This window comes from Epinephelus fuscoguttatus, linkage group LG4, assembly GCF_011397635.1.
Source record: "Epinephelus fuscoguttatus linkage group LG4, E.fuscoguttatus.final_Chr_v1".
In the NCBI taxonomy this organism is placed as follows: domain Eukaryota; kingdom Metazoa; phylum Chordata; class Actinopteri; order Perciformes; family Serranidae; genus Epinephelus; species Epinephelus fuscoguttatus.
The window spans coordinates 34414192-34435068 of NC_064755.1; the positions used below are offsets into that span (position 1 = coordinate 34414192).

Genomic DNA, 20877 nt, shown 5'->3' on the forward strand with positions numbered 1-20877 from the left:
TTTCCTACTTCTACTCTCTTTCTGTCATCTAACCTTAACCCTTTGGCTCCCACTCGGGCACTCCTCAGATAGCTCACACTCATAGTCTCAAGTATCTGCATCAACTTCAAGGGGCTCCGTGCCAAAGTCAGACTGCACGAGTTGTGTGGACACGGTCCTCAACATGGAGGTGGCCGAGCAAACTTGAAGCAAATGCCACAAACTCCATAAAGGCTGAATCCAAATGACTGCACTTGACCGCACTTGCAGACTCGCAGACTTTGCAGGCGTGTTCCCCGGAAGCCTGGGAGTACTTAGGGCTGTCAAAGCTACAGTTCATCCAGTCTACAAGGGGCCTCAAGTGAACTTTCTGCAGACTTCTAGAGAGTCTTCTTGGGGTGCAGACTTCAGCAGACTTCACAGATTTATCAACCCACAATTCATTGCCATACGGACGTGACATTGTGGGTTTTCCAGCTGCCCACAAGGAAATATGGATGTGTAAAATAGTTATTGATAGTTAGGCCAGAAATAATATTCAACCACACCATGATACAGAGGGACTGAAAATGTTCTTTATTATTGCGGCCTATCAGGCTGTGCAGTGAAATAGGCTAAAAAATTAGTCGGAAAACAACAGAAGGTTTCTAATGTCAGTAATACCCAATTTATTGAGTTATAGTCCTGTCCTTATTACAAACATTTTGTTTTTGAACATGCCTAGCTTGTTATATAGAGAGGTATTAATACACATACATTTTTGTTCAGTCACAAAAAAGGCTCTGCATGGGATTTATATCTTGTTATCTGAAGGAACAGATGAGTAGGAACTATTCATCAACGTATATGACATAATATAACAGCAGCGATAGTTGAACGTTTCCACGGCAACGAGTACAACAGTCTCTGTCCTCGCAGACTTTATGTGATGACGGTAAATACGTCACACTAAGTACAACTGAAGCGAGGGTTCAGTCTGTAAGTCCAAAGGGTGGACATTTGGATTCAGCCAAACAGCGCTTCAGCAGCAACAGAGCTAACAGTGCTAACAATGTTTTGTTTTTTTTAAAAGATATTTTTTGGGGCATTTTTAAGCCTTTTATTGATAGGACAGATGAGCGTGAAGGGGGGAGAGAGAAAGGGAGTGACATGCAGCAAGGGGCCACAAGCTGGAGTTGAACACGGGCCGCTGCGGCAACAGCCTTGTACATGGGGCGCCTCCTCTACCACTAAGCCACCAACGCCCCAGAGCTAATGATGTTAACCTGGGGGAAACACACCAAGGTTTCTGACTTGGTCTTTGCTTTTTAAAGATAGTGACTCGAGGTATTTACTAACAGCAATCCTCTTTTCTTTACTGCCAAAGACAATTACCACAGCTTTGTTGTGATTTAGCTGAAGAAAGTTTTGGCTGGACCGGCTTCCCACAACAAACCACAGAGAAGCTCAGATTACAACACAAGGGGGTGATCACACAGAAATGAGACGCTGGAGATGCGGACGCTTCAAAGACGCTTGGAACGCTGGAAGTGCTTATTCAATGCGTGCTAGCTACTGGCGTCTGACACTCAAAAAAGTTGAAAATATTTTAACTTTTCAGCATCTATGCGTGTCTAAAAATGCCCGTCCAAAAAGACGCTTGAACACCGGTCAGACACGCCATATCATAGGAACAATGGTTTTACTGGCGTCGCGTTTCTAGCGTTTCATCTCGGTGTGATCGCTCCCTAACAGAGGTAGCGTGACTTAATTTTCTTCTCAGGATGCCATTACTCCTCTAATCTTTACATAGCAAACAGTGGTTAGTTGCTGTATTAATGCTCTGAATGTCGCATACAGAACCTTCAACTTTTATGTCTGTACAAGAGAACTTCACAGCTAATGTGTTTTCTATAATGTTGTGTTTTGTAAGACATTTTCTATTTTAGTGTATTTGACACCTCGGGGCCGCTGCAGGTTACAGCTCTGCACACAAACAGAGTGTCTTTTCTCCTTCAGGATGAGACAACAAAGGTTTGAAAGCAGGTTTCTGCTGTATTAAAGACACCGATATAGCTCAGCTGAGTCCATCCTGGCCTGGACACTGAAAATAGATCTCTAGATCAACTGACTCTGGAGGCTTTTGCAGTCCTTGGCGAGGGGCCAGCGGTGAGTTGTAATGTGCTGTGAGCTGAGCTGGTTACAGATTAGCGCCTGAGTCAGCAATCTGCTGAAACACAGCTTCCTACGACTACTGTTCATGAAAAAAAGAACACACTTTCATTTCCTCAAATATGCTCCATCATCACCGCCCTACTTCGCTGTTTTCTTTTCTCATATCAGTCCTCTGTTGGCTGCAGTGGTCTTCTGCTTGTATAATTGCAGTTATTTTAAGGCCTCCAGTTTGGCTCCTCAGCTTTACAACCTTGGCTCACTTTCTGTGTTGTCCCCGCTGCATGTTTACTGTCATGCAAGCTTATAGTTGCGTCTTAAAAAAAACACCAAACAAGTTTAAAATAAGCCTCAAAGCGAAAGTAAATGTGGCGTCACGCATACTTAGACACAGCCTGAGCACAAGAGGAACAAACACAAACAGAAAACACTGTTTAGATAACAAGTTTTATTATTTTCCCCCAAGACAAAAATTTCCAGAGTATACAAGTGTGGATTGTCATCGAATGCTTGCTAACTGTATCACTGAGAAACAAAAAAATAAATCCCTAAACTATCACAGTAAACATTTGAGAAATATACATACATAAAAATATACCTCTGAGAAAATTCAATATATTGACATTTTCCTAACAGCTCGCAGTCAGGGCTCGATCAGTAGCAACGAAGACTCATATGATCCAAACACATGCAGAAGAAAAAAGGCCCCCACCCCGTCCCAACACCAATATGGAACACACTACTATCATGTTTCTCTGAGGTGTTACAGGTAGTATGGCTGGCATGGGGAATGTAGGTTTATATTGCTTTACATACTGAGATTAAATTAGCTGAATTTGTCCAAAACAAGATTTGAATCGACAGCGTGCGACAGATAGAATGAACTCTTTGGCGTTTGTTACTAAAAACCACAAAGCTAAAAAAATCTTGTGTTTTTTTAACTCTAATTGCATATATGATTATCACCTGAAGTGCTTCTCTTGTACCGCTACGATGAGCTCCTTCCTCACATAGCACAGGTTTAAAATCTGCACGGGATGAATTGTGGGAAACATTCCTCAATAAGACTTTAGAGTATAAAATATTAACATTGCACGCTCCTCTTTAGGCACAGAAAGCCTCGTGTCAATCGAGCTTTAAACTGGTGCGGGATCGATCTACGGATGACTCTACAGGGCTGAGTGAAGCCTCACCAGCCCCAGGTTGTGCCTGCGTTGATCTTAAACTGTACTGTTTTACACTTTCATACAACATAATGCGTTTCTTGTGACCATGTCAATTTCCAGCTTCCTAAATAGGACATGGCTTACATAGCTTTTTTATCGTGAAGCATACTGTTTATTCGTTTGGATCATGATCGAACAGTAAGTGCTGTAAAACAACTTTCTGGGGTTTTCTAGCTCTGGGACTCATAATAAAAATACGTAAGATGCACAAACTGGGGCTGAAGCTTCACTTGATTCATACATTACGTGAACATTTTAATGCAAAGTAACGGTAAGTGGAATTCCTCTTCGAAGCCGACCATCTTATGTCAACAATTATTCAGCTTATCTCTGAAAAAAAACAAAAGCCTCTAAGCATTTCTTTGTGTGTGTGACCTCCTCTCAGGCTCGTCAATAACTCGCACTGTCAGTTTGACAGCTTGATTATAGTGCAGAGAGGGAGGAGGAGGAAGAGGAGGGAAGGTGTTCACCTCGTGAGCTGGCAGCTACCCTGTTGCGACATTCAACATACAGGCTGTGTCTTAGCTTTGACGTGTCTGCAGAGACTAACAGGGTATTTCCACATTTGTGGCTAGAGTGTTGGAGTGAAAAACAAAACCCCAGAGAGGGGTGACATGTGCTGGAATGATGCCTGAACATATACCAGGAAGAAGAGTCAAGAAATGTTACATGTGCTTTAATGTGAAATGTAACAGATCAGGCTTTTACTTATTCGCATAATGAACCATCACAATATTTCATTAACCAAACCTGTAATTTCCTCTTTTAACCCCTACCAAACACAGCTTGCATGATACAGAGCACACGACAAACCAAAGTCTCTTCTTATAAAAGGTCGTAGTGGTCGGAGGAGAGATATGCTGAATTGTGATGTAAAACGCCACCTTCTCCTGAAAGTCAAACGGTTGTTTGTCTTGTTGATGGCAGCACAAACAAATAATGTGGCCAACAGAGAAACCACTAACCAGGAAAAGTAGTATAGTAATAATAAAAAAGCCAAAATCCCAAAATGCACGTGATGGCTTAGTTCAAGCTACGCTGCTCCCTGTTTATCCAATCTGCAGATATCCTCAGGGAAGAAGGGAAAGGAGGCGGGGGCGGTTGGTGTCTGCGTCACATGAGAATCCTATCACTCCGAAACATCCCCCTTAAATCACAAGTCTTAAAAAAGAGGTGACACCACCCGGTCAGTGATGAAGGATTTTCTGTGGGTTCAACTGCTTCAGGGAGCAAACAGACGGAGGGCATGTTTCTAGGGGGGGAGGCAGAGAGGGAGGGGGTGAGGGTGGGCGAGGGAGGTGTCAGGAGACGGTGTGGCAGTCACTCCTCGTCTGAGCTGCTGTTGTCCAGAGAGTAAACCATGAAGGCTAGATCGGGCCGGGCTGGCACCATGGGGTGGCCCGGCTTCACCATCTCAAAGCCCATGTAGTGGAACGTCTTGATGATGGACACTGGGGAGGAAACAGGAAGAGTGTGAGAAGCTCGACTGGTGACACCTGAGTGATGAACCTGTCTGAGGCTGCAGGTTCACTCAGTGTTAGTTAGTGTTGGTAATGTGATTAATTACAAATTTGTACAAAAGGAAAAGTTCAACTTTTTTAAGACCGAGATGAGAGTCGACATCTTGGCTGCATGATTATCAAGTATGGCAAATTAATTAAAAGACATCAGACACCAATTTTTGCTCCTTGATACAAAAGGAAAACTCAAAGTTCCCATTGTCCATGACTAACATTACCGGCCAAGCCTTCCCCTTTAAGACATGTTACGTGTGTGTATGTGACATAGCCTGGCAGCGCTTGTTATGGAAAGTGAGACTCTACTGTGTGTACGTGTGTATAAAAAGGACTGTAACCAGGCTGTTAAGTGCCACAGACATCGTGAAACGCATGCTTCTCTGACACAACAGTAGTCAGCGGCAGAAAGTGTCTAGATAAACTCATGTTACAGTATAACAACTGTAAAAATGGTTGTTTTGAATTCACTGCACGGATGAAATAAAGTATCTGTTCAATGCAACATTATCACAACGTCTCTCGATTATTCTTTACCACAGAGTTGCCGGACTGTTAAAGCTAGTTAACGAACTGAGTTAGCCTAAAGAAACCAAAGGTCTCCTAACTAACAGTTTGGAGTCGCAAGGATGGAAAGGCAACATTAACACTAACGTTAATCTACTCGACCAGTCTGTTTGATAAACAACCAAAGCACACTCTGCTAGTAGTCGATCACAACCTGAAAATGATCGAGGAACAGGAGGAGAGCAGCGTAAGGGAGCCTCCTCATTTTAGTGTAAGCAACATGTATTATTAATATGACATGTTGGGTCATTAACTTCAGCCTGGATTGGTGTCATGGTGACTCACCCAGAGCATGAAGCTACCTAATTCCTCCTCAGAAAAGTGTTTTAGTATTTTCATTTTCAGATGCAGCTCCCTACAAAATCTCACCAGCAATTCTAGAATGATTAATTATTTCCAAATAAAACTATTCAAGTCATGTGGTGAAATGTCTCTATTTTTCATATCACAATATATCATGCAGACCTCGTTGACATTTATCTCTTGCTGTAGTCATAATGTGGTTAGATTATCTTAGCATAAAGACTGGAAGCAGAGGGAAACAGCCTGTCTTTTTAGAGTTAAAAATACACCCAACAAAACCTCTTAAGGTTACTTCTAGAAACATGTTGTCTCTTATTTGGTTGGTGATGATGATGATGATGATAGCTGAATGTAAACCAGGTTTTATGATATGCTGTCATATGCTGCTGTTTTACATATTTTTCCTTCCGCCAAGGAGGTTATGTTTTTGGTTCAGTTTGAGGGTTTCCCGGCAGGATTACAGAAAAGCTACAGGCCTGGTTTTCGTGAAACTTACTGCAGGAGTGTAGCCTGGATTGAGGCGAAAAACCCATTAAATTTTAGAGTGGATGCGAATCACGGGGCGAATACACAAATTATTTTCTGTCCTTTTAGTTTTTTGTTTTGTGTATCTTGTTATACTTTATGTTCAAATCTGTTTGTGACGCAAGACATTTCCCGTAGGAGACAATTAAGGTCCATTTGGGGTTGAAGCTGATGCTTTGTGGTTTTAGGGGAATAACTTTGCGCAATTCTTCCTTTGGCGAACTACAGCAGGAAGTGTTGTTGTCACAGTAACTGTACTGAAACCTGTGCTAACCAGCCATATGTGGAAATGACAGACGAGCTGGAGGGATGAATAAACTGTTGTTTGTCAATAAATAAGTCCAGTGTGCAAAACCACTTATCACTGTTCGTATATTTCAGACGGTGGAGAAGTCAATAGATTTATTTTCCAATCGTCAAGACAGGTGTTTACCCGTGCTTCCAGGCTTTACGCTAATGCACACCTACACATCCTGAGTCCTGCTTGGTCAACAACAAAGTTTTGCCCCAGGACCCATAACTGGTTAATCCAGTCATGTACACACACAATCTACAGTACGTAAAAACAAAAATGTGCATAAACAATTTTTTCAAATCAATACAAAAAGGTTAGGAGAAGGAAACCCAGCCTTTTAAAAAACAAAGCATAATTATAAATAAGAAGAGCTCTTACATCGGTCCTCTCTGTTTTTATGGAACCACAGGAACACATAGTTAACTTTAAGCTTCTCTTCCGCAAACTCGAGCAGAGCAGTTAGCCTGAGGACATGAACATGAACACACACACACACACACAGAAAGAGACAGAGAGAGGCAGAGTCAGTCGAGGGGAGTGGCGATGACGCACACACAAAGTTCTTTTTTGTTTTTTTCTCTTTACATAAGCGCTGCAACTTTACATAATAATGCAGTGGCAGCTGCAAAGCTGGCTGCTCAAACCACTGGCTCTGTGCCCGCAGCAGGCAAGGTTACCCTGCGCTGGCATCGATTACAGCCCGACACAAAGCCAGGCGGAGGAAACAGAAACATATTAGCATTCGTTTTAATTTGAGACACACTGATAAACATAAAAACATGATGATAACAGCCTCAATTCAGAGCCATATGGTGTGCAGACTTCCACTAAACTGCTCTGATAAACAGGATGTGGTAGGATTATTTCGACTAACATTTAATTTCTGATACTGTAAGAAAACAATTGATCTTTTCGTAAGTAATGGGTGATTTCTGTGAAACATATCTTGCACTCAACAAGAAATCCCCCCAAATCTCCCCTGTGTGCTTTTAAGGTGGAAGTTTTGTGCATTTATGGCCAACAAACTTTAAGAGAAAGGGTTCAAACCTACAGAGGGTGAAGTAAACATTTAAAAAAGGAACCCTGTGGAGATTTAATTGTAAATAAACAGTTTTATTTTCCACCATTTACAATAAATGCAGCACTTTTACAAGAGCGTGTCAGGAAAACACAGCAGGAGGCTTTATGTGCTATAAGTTAGAGGTCGTAACACATCCTTACCCCTCTTTGCTCCCCTCTACCAGCGGCCCTGCAGGGATCTCCAGGAAGAGGCTGTCTCCTGATAGAGCTGTTTCCCAGGAGGCCGAGCGGCGCTCATTCAGCTGGTAGTGAAAGCGGAGAAAAGAGGGGTCCCCACCTGCTGGGGCTGCCTGCGTCACCGTTAACTTCTCATCCTAGATTGTTACAGGGAAGACAAAAAGGACGAAACATTTAGTTTATGGATTCTTTTTCAGCATAAATGTTAAGATTTGTTTTAAGACTGGAGGAGGCTCTGGCTAAAGACAAAGACATTATAAGGCCCAATCTATAATTTGACTATATAAATTTTGAGCTGTAGTCACTGTGCAAAGAGGAACAGTTTAATTCGAAATGAATGTTCTGCATTTTTTCTTTTTGTTTAACAAATCCCAACTCACAATAGAGACATATTTTACCCTTCTACATCATCAGAAAACATAATAATGTCATTAATATACACCTCATTATTGTAATTCAACCTGGGAGTGACAGCAGGTAACCAACTGTTGAGCATCTACAACACGCACTACACCACCGAGCTCTTTAAGCTTCAAAAATCAGATGACACAAAATCAAAAGCTGGGTATACAGCAGACAGCATCTGCGTCTGAGAGCAGCTGTGAGGTGAAATGAGTGAAAGAGGAAGTGGTTACACTGGGTATCTCGACGAAGCAGCAGCACCCAGTATCGTGTCTGCAAAAGACGAGTCTTGTGCTCTAACTGATGAGGTGGTCAAACCACTTCTGTGTTTCTTTTTAAATTCCTAAGATACTGGTCGTCAGACATTTAGTCAGACAACCCAGCCTGAGACAGATTAGCACGAATTTTGTGTCAACGGCAGAAAATGTTTTTTGGGGATGTCTGCAATTAACATGTGTTGCATGTTCTTGTGGTACATTATTTTAATCCCTGCAGCTGCTCTTTCTTTTATAGTTGTCTAACAGTAATTAAATCACTGCCAGATTTACTGGATTTGATGTTGTCTTCCACACAGATACTACTCAGAGTTATAAGTCATTCTAAAGTCCACTCGGCCCTATTCTGGGTGCAGAGTCATCGAGGAAACTGTCATGTAAATGCCTGTAAACACTAACAAGAATGTGTAAATAAAGGTAAACTGTGTTACATAACTTTCCATGCATGAGTCTTAAAGTATGTAAAAGTCAATGTAAACAAAAGAAGATGTATGAAAGAGTTAAATCTGATAAACCGGCGACTTTACAGAGATTTTTTTTTGGTTGCTGGCCGAGGACAGATGAGGATGTTAATATGACAGTTGTGACTGATCTGTCTGATCCTAAATCTCTAATCCCCAGGGACAGCCAGTCACATGTCTGAGGTACAATTTGTCACGCGTGCACAAACTCACACACAGTCCAGAAGACAGGAGTGTGTGTACAAGCTTACATAACACATTTTTATATTATTAATATCTGTATTGTTTTATTTCTGATGTCTCTATGTGAATAAACTCATTATTTTGTATTTGAAAAATTGAGTCCACCAGGAGAAAACTAGGTGAATGAATGAATTCATGCATTAAAATCCACTGCAGGTGCGGATGATGAGCAGCAGACAGATTAAAGGATTTTTAAGCTTTAAAAACAGTGACTTTGCAAATTGAGGGTACAACTCATTAGCTGACTTAAAGTGGTCACTGAGGGACGAAGCGCTTAACACAATTACTACCTAAAGTGCTCACAGAGACCAACACGCAACAACTTTTACTTTTCCATTACTTTCCCTTAAAACCATTAAGCCTTTACGTCATGTATTTTATCTCTAATAAGTCTTTAAAATACCAAACTGGGACAAAGACTTGTACCATTTGTACCTCTTTAACACAATTAATGTAGCAATTTTTGGCTCGATATTTGTAAACTCACTAGCCAAGACCTCACTGTAACTCAAAGCAGCACTTTGTATAATGGGCTCAGATGTTGTGTGGTTATATGTTTTTGTCACTGTATAGTCATGTGAGGTTGAGGGATGGCACCTTGTGTAGTAGCACGCCGAGAGAGTGATCCCTGACAGTCCCTCGCCCACCCGGGATCTTCAGTTGTGGGTGAGGGGCATCAGGAGCACCACTGAGGCCCTGGAGAATGAGGGATAGAGCTCGGCAGCCGTGACCCAGCTAACCAAGAACTGAAAGGAGACAAAAAATGAATCGATTAGAATGGTGTCACTGAATCTCATCTGCTGTCCTGTACTTGCTGTAAAAAATAAAAATTGAAAAATAACCTTACACACACAGTCTCTTCCCCCCCCCCCCAATGACCTGCCAGTGCAACACCCCCAAACTCTGCACTTCTCACTACTGCTGACTGCAACGAGGACAGTGGTAACAACACTAGCAAGATAAATTATGTTATGTTAATATGTCAAACTAATAAACTCCCTCTAGACACGGCCATTAATCCCAATCTTAGACCCAATTCATGCCAACTTTAGGACTATAGCAGGAGGCAAATGACGACCAATTAACTGCTAAAAAGCTGCACTCATTGTGACACAAAAGTACCGGCTGCAAGCTTGCCAAATAAAACTGTGTGAACACTGTTGGTGTTGGCTGCTTCCGAAGCTGTTCCGGAGTCCATCCAGTGTTTCAAGATTAGGTCAGAGTCATTGAAGTGACCTGTCAAGTAGGGCGGCCACTTGAAAGTCGGAGATTCAAATCGTCAGTCTGAGACAACTGAGTCAACTGAGACTGCTTTAAGTTTAGCAGGATTTTTTTTTTTTTGCTTGTCCAGTGTGCGGTGCAGTGTACTTCTAGACACGTTTCGGTCTCCAGATTTGATGCAGAGTGAGCACTCTTGACTTTCATGCTACTCTTTGATAACTTAACATTATCTTCTCCCTTCGGCCTGGATGTGGTGAATTTACAGCTCACAGAGACTTAATACATCACAGTGTCTGGCTTTTTGATATCTAGTGTCTGCAAGTGATGTTGCACTTTTCAATTAGTCACCCTATTTTGGTGATCGTCAGTTAGCAGTTGTAACACACCAACAAACAGAGAAGCACAATTTAAAGTTGTTTTTCTTTACGATTGTTTAATTAGGGAGGGTGTGCATGTTTGTTACACCTCAGGACTGTTTAAAATGAACTCCACGGGGCATCTTTAACTCAAATACACTTAGCCGGAACATATGATGATGTAAACCTCTCAGCTTGTTGCCGCTCTCACACATCCCCGTTTTAACTTCATTAAGCACGTCCCTGTAATTAGCAAATATAAAGCACCTGTGGCAACATGCCCCACCTCCACCTCCGCAGTGTACAGGACAACCAGAGGGAATTAACAGGATTATATGGTTTGCTAATTTGCTGGATCCTTTTATGTTTTTTGCAGGTTTCCAAGCGTCTGGCCGAACATGCATTCAGACGTAACCTGCGAGAAAGTAAAGTCTGACTTTACTCCTAGGAGCAATGTTGTAATGTTTGCCTTAAACAGCAGATTCTGCCGGAGGTTTCATATCAGAAACAGGAACTCAGTGTCCTTAAGTATGAGACGCAGTGGTCCAGTTAGTCAAGTCTGTTTGGTTATTTATAGATTTCGGCATATTTCTCCAATCACAACTCAAATCATGACACGCAAACAAAGATCAAAGCCAACAAATAAATGATGTGGGCAGTAAAGTTTCAGTCTACTAACTCCTGAAAATCCATCACAGGCTGATTGTTTATGTTGAGCTTATGACAGACAAAATTATAGCCGATGATTTATAACTTGCATTCAAAAGGGTACCTGATGTGTCGTGTGTGTGTGGTGGAAGGCATGTATCATAAACAAGCTCATGATCTGTAAACACCTCTGCAAATAGCTTGTGAGGCTTTCGGGAACACACATCTCTGGCGTGTGGAGTTACAGTCGTGCATCTGAAACCAGACATGATGGCAGCCAGCCGACGTTTCCAGACGGGCCCGGACTCGAGGGCTGAGGATTCTTATTTTGTCAACTTCAACATGAGTGAATATCCTCCCCAGTCTGACTCAGTTTTGACCCCAAGAGACTGTGACACCTTTAATCAGACCCAGCACAGTACACAATCTTCTGGCAGAAACTGCACCAGCTAGACCAACCCGTTTGTGAGCGAATATTGATATGGCCGAGAGATGTGCCACAGACAAACATCAGGTACTGTTTTTGTGAGAGGGAGGAGCTGTGCATTGCAGACAGTTTCCCCGCGGGCCAGGTAGGTAACCTGGACAACCTGATCTGCATAGAGCCAAGAGAGTGAGGAATGGAAAACAAAGCTCATTATGCCTGTCCTGTTCACTTTGCAGCTCCAACCGCACACACCCTTTCCCTGTCTCATCACTCCTTGGTTCTTAACCATGCAGAGACAACATATGAACTGGAAAATTAAGTGTACAAATAACTCCGACTTGCTTTTTGAGTGTATTCTAATGTTCTATGGACCTACCAATCACTTGATTAGTCAAGAAGATAGATGCGGATAAATTGATAACTTAATTGCAATTAAAAATCAAAAGTATTATCAGCAAAATGTAATCAAAATATCAAAAGTCAAAGTACTCATTATACAGCAGAATGGCTCCTGTCCATGTCACAACAAGATGACACTTTATTATCACAAATGCATGAACTTTTAAGCAGTATTGTTATTTTAAATACTTGAATAAACATATGTTCAGTTCAATCTAGAGTATAACAATGCTTCAGATTTAATACAGTCATCGTAAGATTTGTGCGTAAAATTTGAACCTGCAAAGTAATAGGGGAGGGGGAAAAAAGCTATCCAGCAAAGTATTGCGATATGTTGTGTGGCAATATTCTATCAATACTCTGATGCCAAATATCGAAATTTTTATTATATAAATACAAATTAAACCTTTGTTTGTCTATCAGAATAATACAATTAATTGCTTTTTCAGTCCACTGGATACATTTTGCTGCAATAAAAATTACTTTAGTTTGTCTTTTTAGGTAAAACAGATAATGACAGTTTTCCTTTCCTTTGCAATTAAAAAAAAAGGTAATAAATCCCAATGTTATCACAGCATATTGCAAAACATTTAAAAATCGCAATACTGTATTTAATCTTAAGTACTGTGATTATATTGTGTTGTTGGGCCTCTGGTGATTCCCACCTTTACAAAGTGATCAGTAGCTGTAGTTGTTGGATAAATGTGGTGGAGTAAGAAGCACGTCACAAATATTACCCCCTGAAATGTAGTGAATTAGACGCAGCAATAAATGGAAATACTTAAATAAAGTACAAGTACTTGAGTAAATGTACTTCCACACATTCCACTCCTGACTTACAATAAACACACAAGACAAACTAAATAAAATAGATGCAGAAACGCTGCGGTCATAACACACAGAAAGCAGCAGTACCCAGCAGGTACAACTTAAAAATCTACCAGTCTCCTCAGACAAACAAATCGGAATGAGGTGAATGTTGGCAGCACCCCATTAAAACATTTTTAAACTGCCAAGAGTGCCTCTTCATTTGTTCCACAGAAACAAAAGTGATACAGAGTGTATCAGGGACGACAGGTAGGACGCAGATAGGGGGAAGAGATTAGCGCACTTGCCAAGATGTCAAGACCTGCTTCTCTTTTTCCATCTTCCCTTCCAGAGACAGACAGAAGAGCCTGTCCTTGATGGAAATGCCAGCTTGTTTTGAAAGGCAACACTTTCGTCTTCTGACATTTCAGCCACACTCTGAGCCGCCCTCCCCGCCCCCGTGTCCCATAATGCCAGTCCAGCTGGAGAGCTGCAGTCTATAGCCCCCCAATAGGTCATGAGGTCACCCTAAAAACAGAATATGGGTTACGTTTTTAAAGAAGGTCAACTTGATGGGTGCAGCGGACTCTGTGCACCGCTCTGTGAAGGCTACACTCACAAGCCTGGGCTGTATTAATATGCGGGTGAGGATTTAATCATCTGTGTGTTGCAGCGAGACTCAAAGATGCCAAGTGCGTCATTGTCCGATTCCGCAGGGAGGGGCGAGGGCATGTGTGTATGCAAGAGGAACATATTATTATTTTTAAGGATGACTGCTTCCACTGCCAGTTTGCTCTTCCTGAGCTGTGAGTTGTTTTGAGAACTGATTCAGGTGGATTGTTTGAGGGGATAAACGGCCCGAGCTGGCTGGCTGCTGTGGCAGAGTTTCACCGACAGCCAAGAAACACACAACTAAACCAAAACAGGAAGCGCTCTGGCAGGTCTTCCAAGAAAACCGAAACACACCAAATGAACTTCTCACACTATAACTACCAGTTACTAATGGAAAAAGCCTACACTTAAACCCCGACTGTCAACATAAACAAGCTTGTTAGCCCCCAAAAAACCTGTGGTGAAGATGATTTAGGTTGGGGACATAAACATCACATTGCTGTACGCAGTAAAATAAACAGGATCTGTCTCCTCTGACCCCCGAAGTTTGGCAGAGAAGCGTGTCGGAAAACATGTCGAGACAGAAACAAGAAACACACACATGCTTCGAGTGTGGATGGACGTATCCCTGTCAAAACACACAGCGCTGACCCCTGGACCCAAACTGTGGCTGTGCACGGCTGGTCAGACACAGAAGACAACAAACACAACCAAACTAGTCTAAATAACCAGACCATTGTAAAGCAGGACAAGGATGTCACAATCAAGTTTTTTTGCCCCTGATCTGAGTCACTTAATACTGACTATCTGCTGATACAGAGTGCCTATTCGATACTTCTACTTTACAAGATAAAACAGCTGCAGAGCCCACATGGAGCGCTTTCGTGAAACACCATGTACAAGAGATGACAGTAGACGCAAGAGACTCTTACACTCATTCTGCATTTTGCTGTCATTTATGACGTGTGTGTTTTGCAGTGGGCGCTGAATGGAGTGAAGCAGAGACAGAGTTGGAGAGATGACAACAGCTGCACTTTTTGCCTGTTGCTGTGCACAAACTTTCACCAGTAAAACTGCCTGACATCTGACATAGAACAAAGGATCGAATTGGACACAATATCATTCAATAAAGCCAATCCCGATTAGCTTAAAATATACCGTCCTTGGCCCCAGTACTGATCTTTGAGGTAAGACTGGGACATGCCTAGACCAGGACATTCCATAAGCAAAGCTTTAAAGCAAATAAATATTCCTTTTGTTACTCTGGCACTGACTGCGGGATCAATATTGACTCAGCAAATTTAAACTAAGTTCAACTTACACAACAACAGGGCTGAAATCATCTGACTATTTTAGTTTGTCAGAGATCTGTTTGCATTAATGTGTATGTTGGCAAATAGCAAGAAATCACAAGACATAAATGTCAAAGATATGTTTGAGGTGATTCAGAAATGGTGTATTGTTACCATGCTCAAAATGACAGTGTTAACATTCAGTTGATTGGCAGACCTGTTTATCATGTTCATCATCTTAGTTTCCCTTGATCACATTTTTCTCATTGGCAGTAAACACAAAGTACTGCTAAGGATGATGCAAATGTTATTAGTTTTGCAAGAATTCGGTTATAAAACAAAGTATTGGACAAATTCAAATTTTGTCCTAATGATGACACTCAAGAAAGAGAATCCCTGTACCAAATTTCATGGCGATCTGTCTCATAGTTGTCAAGACACACCAGTTAAAACCACAAATGTCCGACACAAAGCGGTGGCAGAGGAAGAGATAGGTGATTACCACAGTCATTGTACACATGTATCATAAAAGTGAGCGTCTGTCTGATTAGGAAGTGCAAAAACGCCGGCAATGTTGGACTGTTAGGTAAACACGTAAGATGCATTACCACTTTGTGAAAGTAAAATAACTATTACTTGGAGTAAAACAGTACAAACAGAAGCAACACCACTCATACACCCACCAAACAGGCGGCACTAATAGGGAGTACATGGGAGTTTTTAAAACATCCCTTACACACACACTTGCCCCATCGAAAACACAGGCTTAATGCAGGCTGTGAAAACCAACACCTGCATCAATATAACTCAGCACAGGCTTTGTCCGTACAGGCACAGTTTGATAAGCCTGTGGCGACAGTGAATAATAGTATGACATCAAACTGAGGAATGAACAAAGCAACGTCATAACTCATCTTATTTATGCAACACTTAAACCTGCATGTCTCCTGCCTGTTGTGAAAACACTAGCTTTGGCACGAAACAACATCAACCATTCATTTTACAGCAAAAAGGGTGTGTCCCATGATCTGTGGTGGCATCTGTGTATTGGGTGTCTGCCACACCGCATTTCATCGGATGACACAGGAAGTTGCCAACAAAGTTGCTTAATCAAAAACACCTGGTGAGAAACTGAAAATACTTTACTTGAGCACCTATCACACACACACTGCAAACCTGAAATTATACTGACATCAGTCGTAGGAGCGACTGCCAGCTCCCCAGTGAAAAGTCTGTGTAATGTTTAATTGAGCCCATGTGTGAACAGAGCAGATAATTATCTAGAGAATTAATAGGGAGTGAGTTGGCATGTTGACATTCTCGGAATCCATTGGCTGTATTTGGCGTCTGACTTCCGGCAGACGGACGATCTTTTGGCAATGCTGAACCATTGCGATGGATTCAGAGTTTGCAGTGACCCCAATTATGTTCCGCCTCGTTAGTTCACCGCACAGACCGTTTAACCTGGCAACAACTGCAGCTGGCTCAAACGTGATTGGTCAATATCACGCGGACTACAAACAGCCTACAACCGGAAACCAGGGCTCTTCTGCTCTTCTTCCGGAGTCAAGATCTCCGGGGTTTGCCTACAGACTCTACATTCAATGAATGTAGAGTCTGTATATAGAGACTAGCATGTTAATGACATTTCTGTCATGAGGCTCCCACGAAACAGGAAGAAAACAAACATCCAAGGGTGAAGAGGCGAGATGGCAACAAAAATGTCTGACCGGAGAGATGACAGGTTTCAGGAACTGAAGCTGAAATCGTCAGATGTCAGATCGTCCAATTGTTTGGTTTTGGACTGTTGACCAGACAAAAGGATCAAATTCTATGTCAATTCTATGATCAAATTCTATGTCAAAAGGATCAAATTCTATGTCAAATTCTATGGGCTTTGGGAAGTTGCGATAGGCATCTTTTACTAATGTCTTACATTTTATGGACCGAACAATCAAAAACAGATTGATTAAAAATGGAAACAATTATGACTTTTCCTTTTCCTCATGTTAAGAGCCTCTTCAAGTTCAAGGACATTCTTTCCAGTGCAATCATGTGCTCATTTCAAGCCCGTCTGCAACTCATTCCTCACTTGTAGGTGCATGCTTAAAGTCTGTATCACAGCAGCGCCTGCAGTCAACAACAATAGCGGTGGCTGACCTCCCGAGACCTCATGTTAAAACCGGTTGGCACAATGTTTTGGTTTCGTTATGGAAAATTCAGCAGCGCTCTGATCCAGAATCTTCCAGAAACCACAGCAACCACTGAAAAGAGCAGTGTGCCAGTCGCTTCAAGGAGCACTTAGTTACACTCAGGTAGGTCAGGTTAGATAATCCAGCTGTTTCTGACTGAATGCACCCCCGAACACCTCACACACACACTTACACACGCTAAAACAGAATCCACTGCTGCTTGGGAACTGAACTAGTAGAGGAGAGCGTGTTACGCAACCAGGCAGATGTAGGCCAGTTGATGCCTTTAGCTGACACGGCCGTAACAGTCGGAGAGCTAATAAAGTCACTGCTCTGGCTCACAGCATCAATGAACCTCTCCCTCTCTGTGTCAGATGATAAAACCCACAGAGGACAAAAACAAGGCGTGTGCCTGTTTTAGGAGAGAGTCAAAGAAAGAAAACACACAGCCTACAATTTATCTGTGCAATCACTCACAGAATGATTGTTAGGCCTGCTTTACCATCACTTTCATCACATAAAAAGAAGTACTGTATAATAAAAGACATATTACAACCACAGCAACAACAATTTCCTAAGGGACCACTATAGTGATGCAAAGGAATGAACATTCAGTACAAAATACAACGCAGCAGTACAAAAAACGCACAAATATATCAGATAACACATCCAAACTTTCAAATATCAGTATCAGTACTAGCTTGAAAAAACAGTCGAAAACCGACCAAAATTCGGAAGATATTCTGTTTCCAATGATTAAAACAGAATTAAAAAAAGTGTTGAGAAGGTTCATTTTGAAATGTAATAGGTTACAGATTATGTGTTACCCTGTTGAAAATGTAATAAGTAATATGATTTCTTTAGTTACTTCTTTAAAGTAACATAACTTATCACATTTCATTACTTTTTGATTACTTTTCTAATTAATTTTCTAACAAGTGTTTGGAAATAAAGCTGAAAATGTGTGGAAATAAACTGTGCCAAAAGAGGGCAAAAATTACATATATTTTGTAAGATAATTACATGTACCTAGTTACTCCCCTACACTGCATTTAAGAAATTAGAATCAGCAAATGTATTTTTTGCTTCATCAGTGACTGTTTTTGGACTTATTTTCTCACTCAGTGATTGACTTATAATTTCAGTGCTAGTTGTAATAAGTGTATTTTTTCCCAGTAGGCCACAAGTCAATTTCTTTATTGTTCAAAGAAATCATTATTAATTAGCTGAGATATCAAACATTTGCTTTTTCTAGTTGATTAAACGGATCTGCAACTTTTCTCTGTTTAATATTTTTGTATATGACATGAAAATTGGGCAACTTTAGAGATAAAACTATTAACTATTTGATAAAATAATGTTATTAACTGTTGGTTGTAGCACTCTTTTTAGTTCATGGGCCACATAAAGACCACTGTATAATAACTTAGAAATAACACCACCTACAGATTTTGCCCTTTCTTTTGTTGTATAAAAGTACAAGTACATTCTAAAAATATCTATTTAAAACAGATAATGAACAGCCTGAGATGTCTGAGGAAAAAATAAGCGCATCAGAGTTTTTACACACTCAGTCGTGTGCATTTTTACATATATTTCCACCCCTTGTGCAGAATTGCCGACATCAACACACCAAACTAAAGTGGAGGTTACTGAAGCTGCTGATTGACAATATTTTTGCACAATGTTCACTATCTTTAAATGAGACCACAATAAGTATTTATTATTTTTCAAATAACTGTTATCTAGTCAGGCTGGAGAGGCCTCTGAAGCTGCATTTTACACGAAGGCTGCTCCTGAAACCTGGCACCTCTCAGCCATCACATGTGCATTAATATTAAGTGTGCAAAGTCATCCTGTGGGCCGGATTGGACCCTTTGGTGGGCCACATCTGGCCCACGGGCCTTATGTTTCACATCATTGTCTTAGATCGCAGAATTGCAGATTCCCGGAAGGAGCAATGATACTTTGGAAAAAGGTTCACACATGGGATTTTTTTTTTTTTAAATAAGGAAATGTGCTGTAACTTCGTGGAGATTTAAAAATGTGTCCTTGATGGGAAGTGTGGTCTTAAAAAATTAAATGGCCTTGCAGTACCTTCACAATCACGCTAAATTAAGTGATAGTTAATTTCACTTCAGATTTGCACAGTCATGATACGTTCAAATACCTTTTTGTTGCATTACATCCGTAGAAAACAATCAAACTGTATCTAGTGCATCTCTCTATAAATGTTTAACTCATACGCAACAGCATCCAACTCCGTATCACAGAGACAGTAAAGTCAAATAAAGTATAAAGGCAGCTATCCCTTCTGGTTTCAGTCTGCTAACATAAACGTACAGCTCTTGTTTGTCCTGTCAGGTCTGTCCACAGCCCCGTCTGTCTGTCTGTCTGTCACTGTGGTCATTTCTAGTTTTTCTTTCCGCAGTTTATTTCCTGCTATTTCGCAAACTAGCCTAAACTAATCCAAACTGATTTACCAAGCTCAACTCTACATTAGTTTAACACCCTGTTACCGACTGAAACAAACCGCTAAGCAGCACCAACACGACCAACTGACAAGGACAACAACCGTTAACGTGTGTTAGTGTGAATGTTTCTAGAAGAACGTTAGCATCCTCCTACCTTTCCTCTGTGTTCAGCATGATAGGCTCGAGGAAACACGGGTCTTTAGCTCCTTTCTGAAAACTAAAACTGTTACTGTTCGATAAAAACTCGACGGACAAGTTCAACATCCGTAAATTAACACAACACCGTGTTGTGGTAAAAGTTTCTAGTGACAAGTTCGTGAGAGAGCCGACTGAGAAGTCAACACACCGCTCTGCAGCAGCGAGTCTGCGCTTACAGCCGCACCAGAGGGGTATTTATAGCCGCCGCAAAGCATCATGGGTAAGACAAGCCCTCACAGGAAAGTAAACAAACTGACATAAAACGATTAAAACTATCTGGTTAAACCACATATAAAACAGCAGACTTGTGTGATAATCGTATTTTATATTAAGTGCATTGAAACTCACTACACTTTGTGGTAGTTTTCTTTTAATAACTCTATGCTAATATACATACGAATGGTGGAAAGGACAGTACGTTCAGTACTGAAGGGGAGGACGGGGTTGGTTGTCACGCTTTTTACTTTCATTTGGGGGGTGGGCAATACCACAACTGCTGCATGGCTGCACCATGGCTAAATCACTGCTGAATTATGTTGTGATTTTGAAATATGGATCAACATTGATATCACTGTGTTGTTTCACGAGATGAGTTGAAATGTCCTCCTGAGACCCTGTGTCCTCATATGATGACGTCACATTTTGGGTTTACTGCACCTTAAACTTTATTTTACTTAACTCAGACCTGTTGTCCTCGTTCGTAGACACTTCCTGTGCCATCTAGAGGTAGTAAGACCATTATACACAAATCCATGTAAAAACAAGATGGCAGCCATCTCTGTCAAATCAGTCAGCAGCCGATCCCGACACAAAAGTGGACAAGGTCCAAAACCTGAGCACATGTTATTGTTGAAACTTGTTTATTTATGATTAATAATGTTCATAGTTTAACATGGCGACAAATTCGACCAATTGAGTTGTTAATTAGGAGGTACTCATTTGAAGACATTAGGACTTTATTATCATCTCGTTTGAGGACATTGGGACTTAACTATGATTGACAGTGTTTAGTTTTTTATACTTAGCGGGTCCTACTGATCCCAAATAGCTAAG

The 20877-nt window shown here is 41.2% G+C and overlaps 1 protein-coding gene across 1 annotated transcript; it reads right to left on the reverse strand.

The window, feature by feature from the left end:
- Positions 1-2558: 2558 nt before the first annotated feature.
- Positions 2559-19989, reverse strand: oaz2a (ornithine decarboxylase antizyme 2a). Its single transcript, XM_049573343.1, is given in 6 exon segments — positions 2559-4807; positions 6939-7024; positions 7782-7954; positions 9796-9876; positions 9878-9944; positions 19781-19989. Coding segments are annotated over 6 exon segments (648 nt in total). The 5' UTR covers positions 19891-19989; the 3' UTR covers positions 2559-4676.
- Positions 19990-20877: the final 888 nt, after the last annotated feature.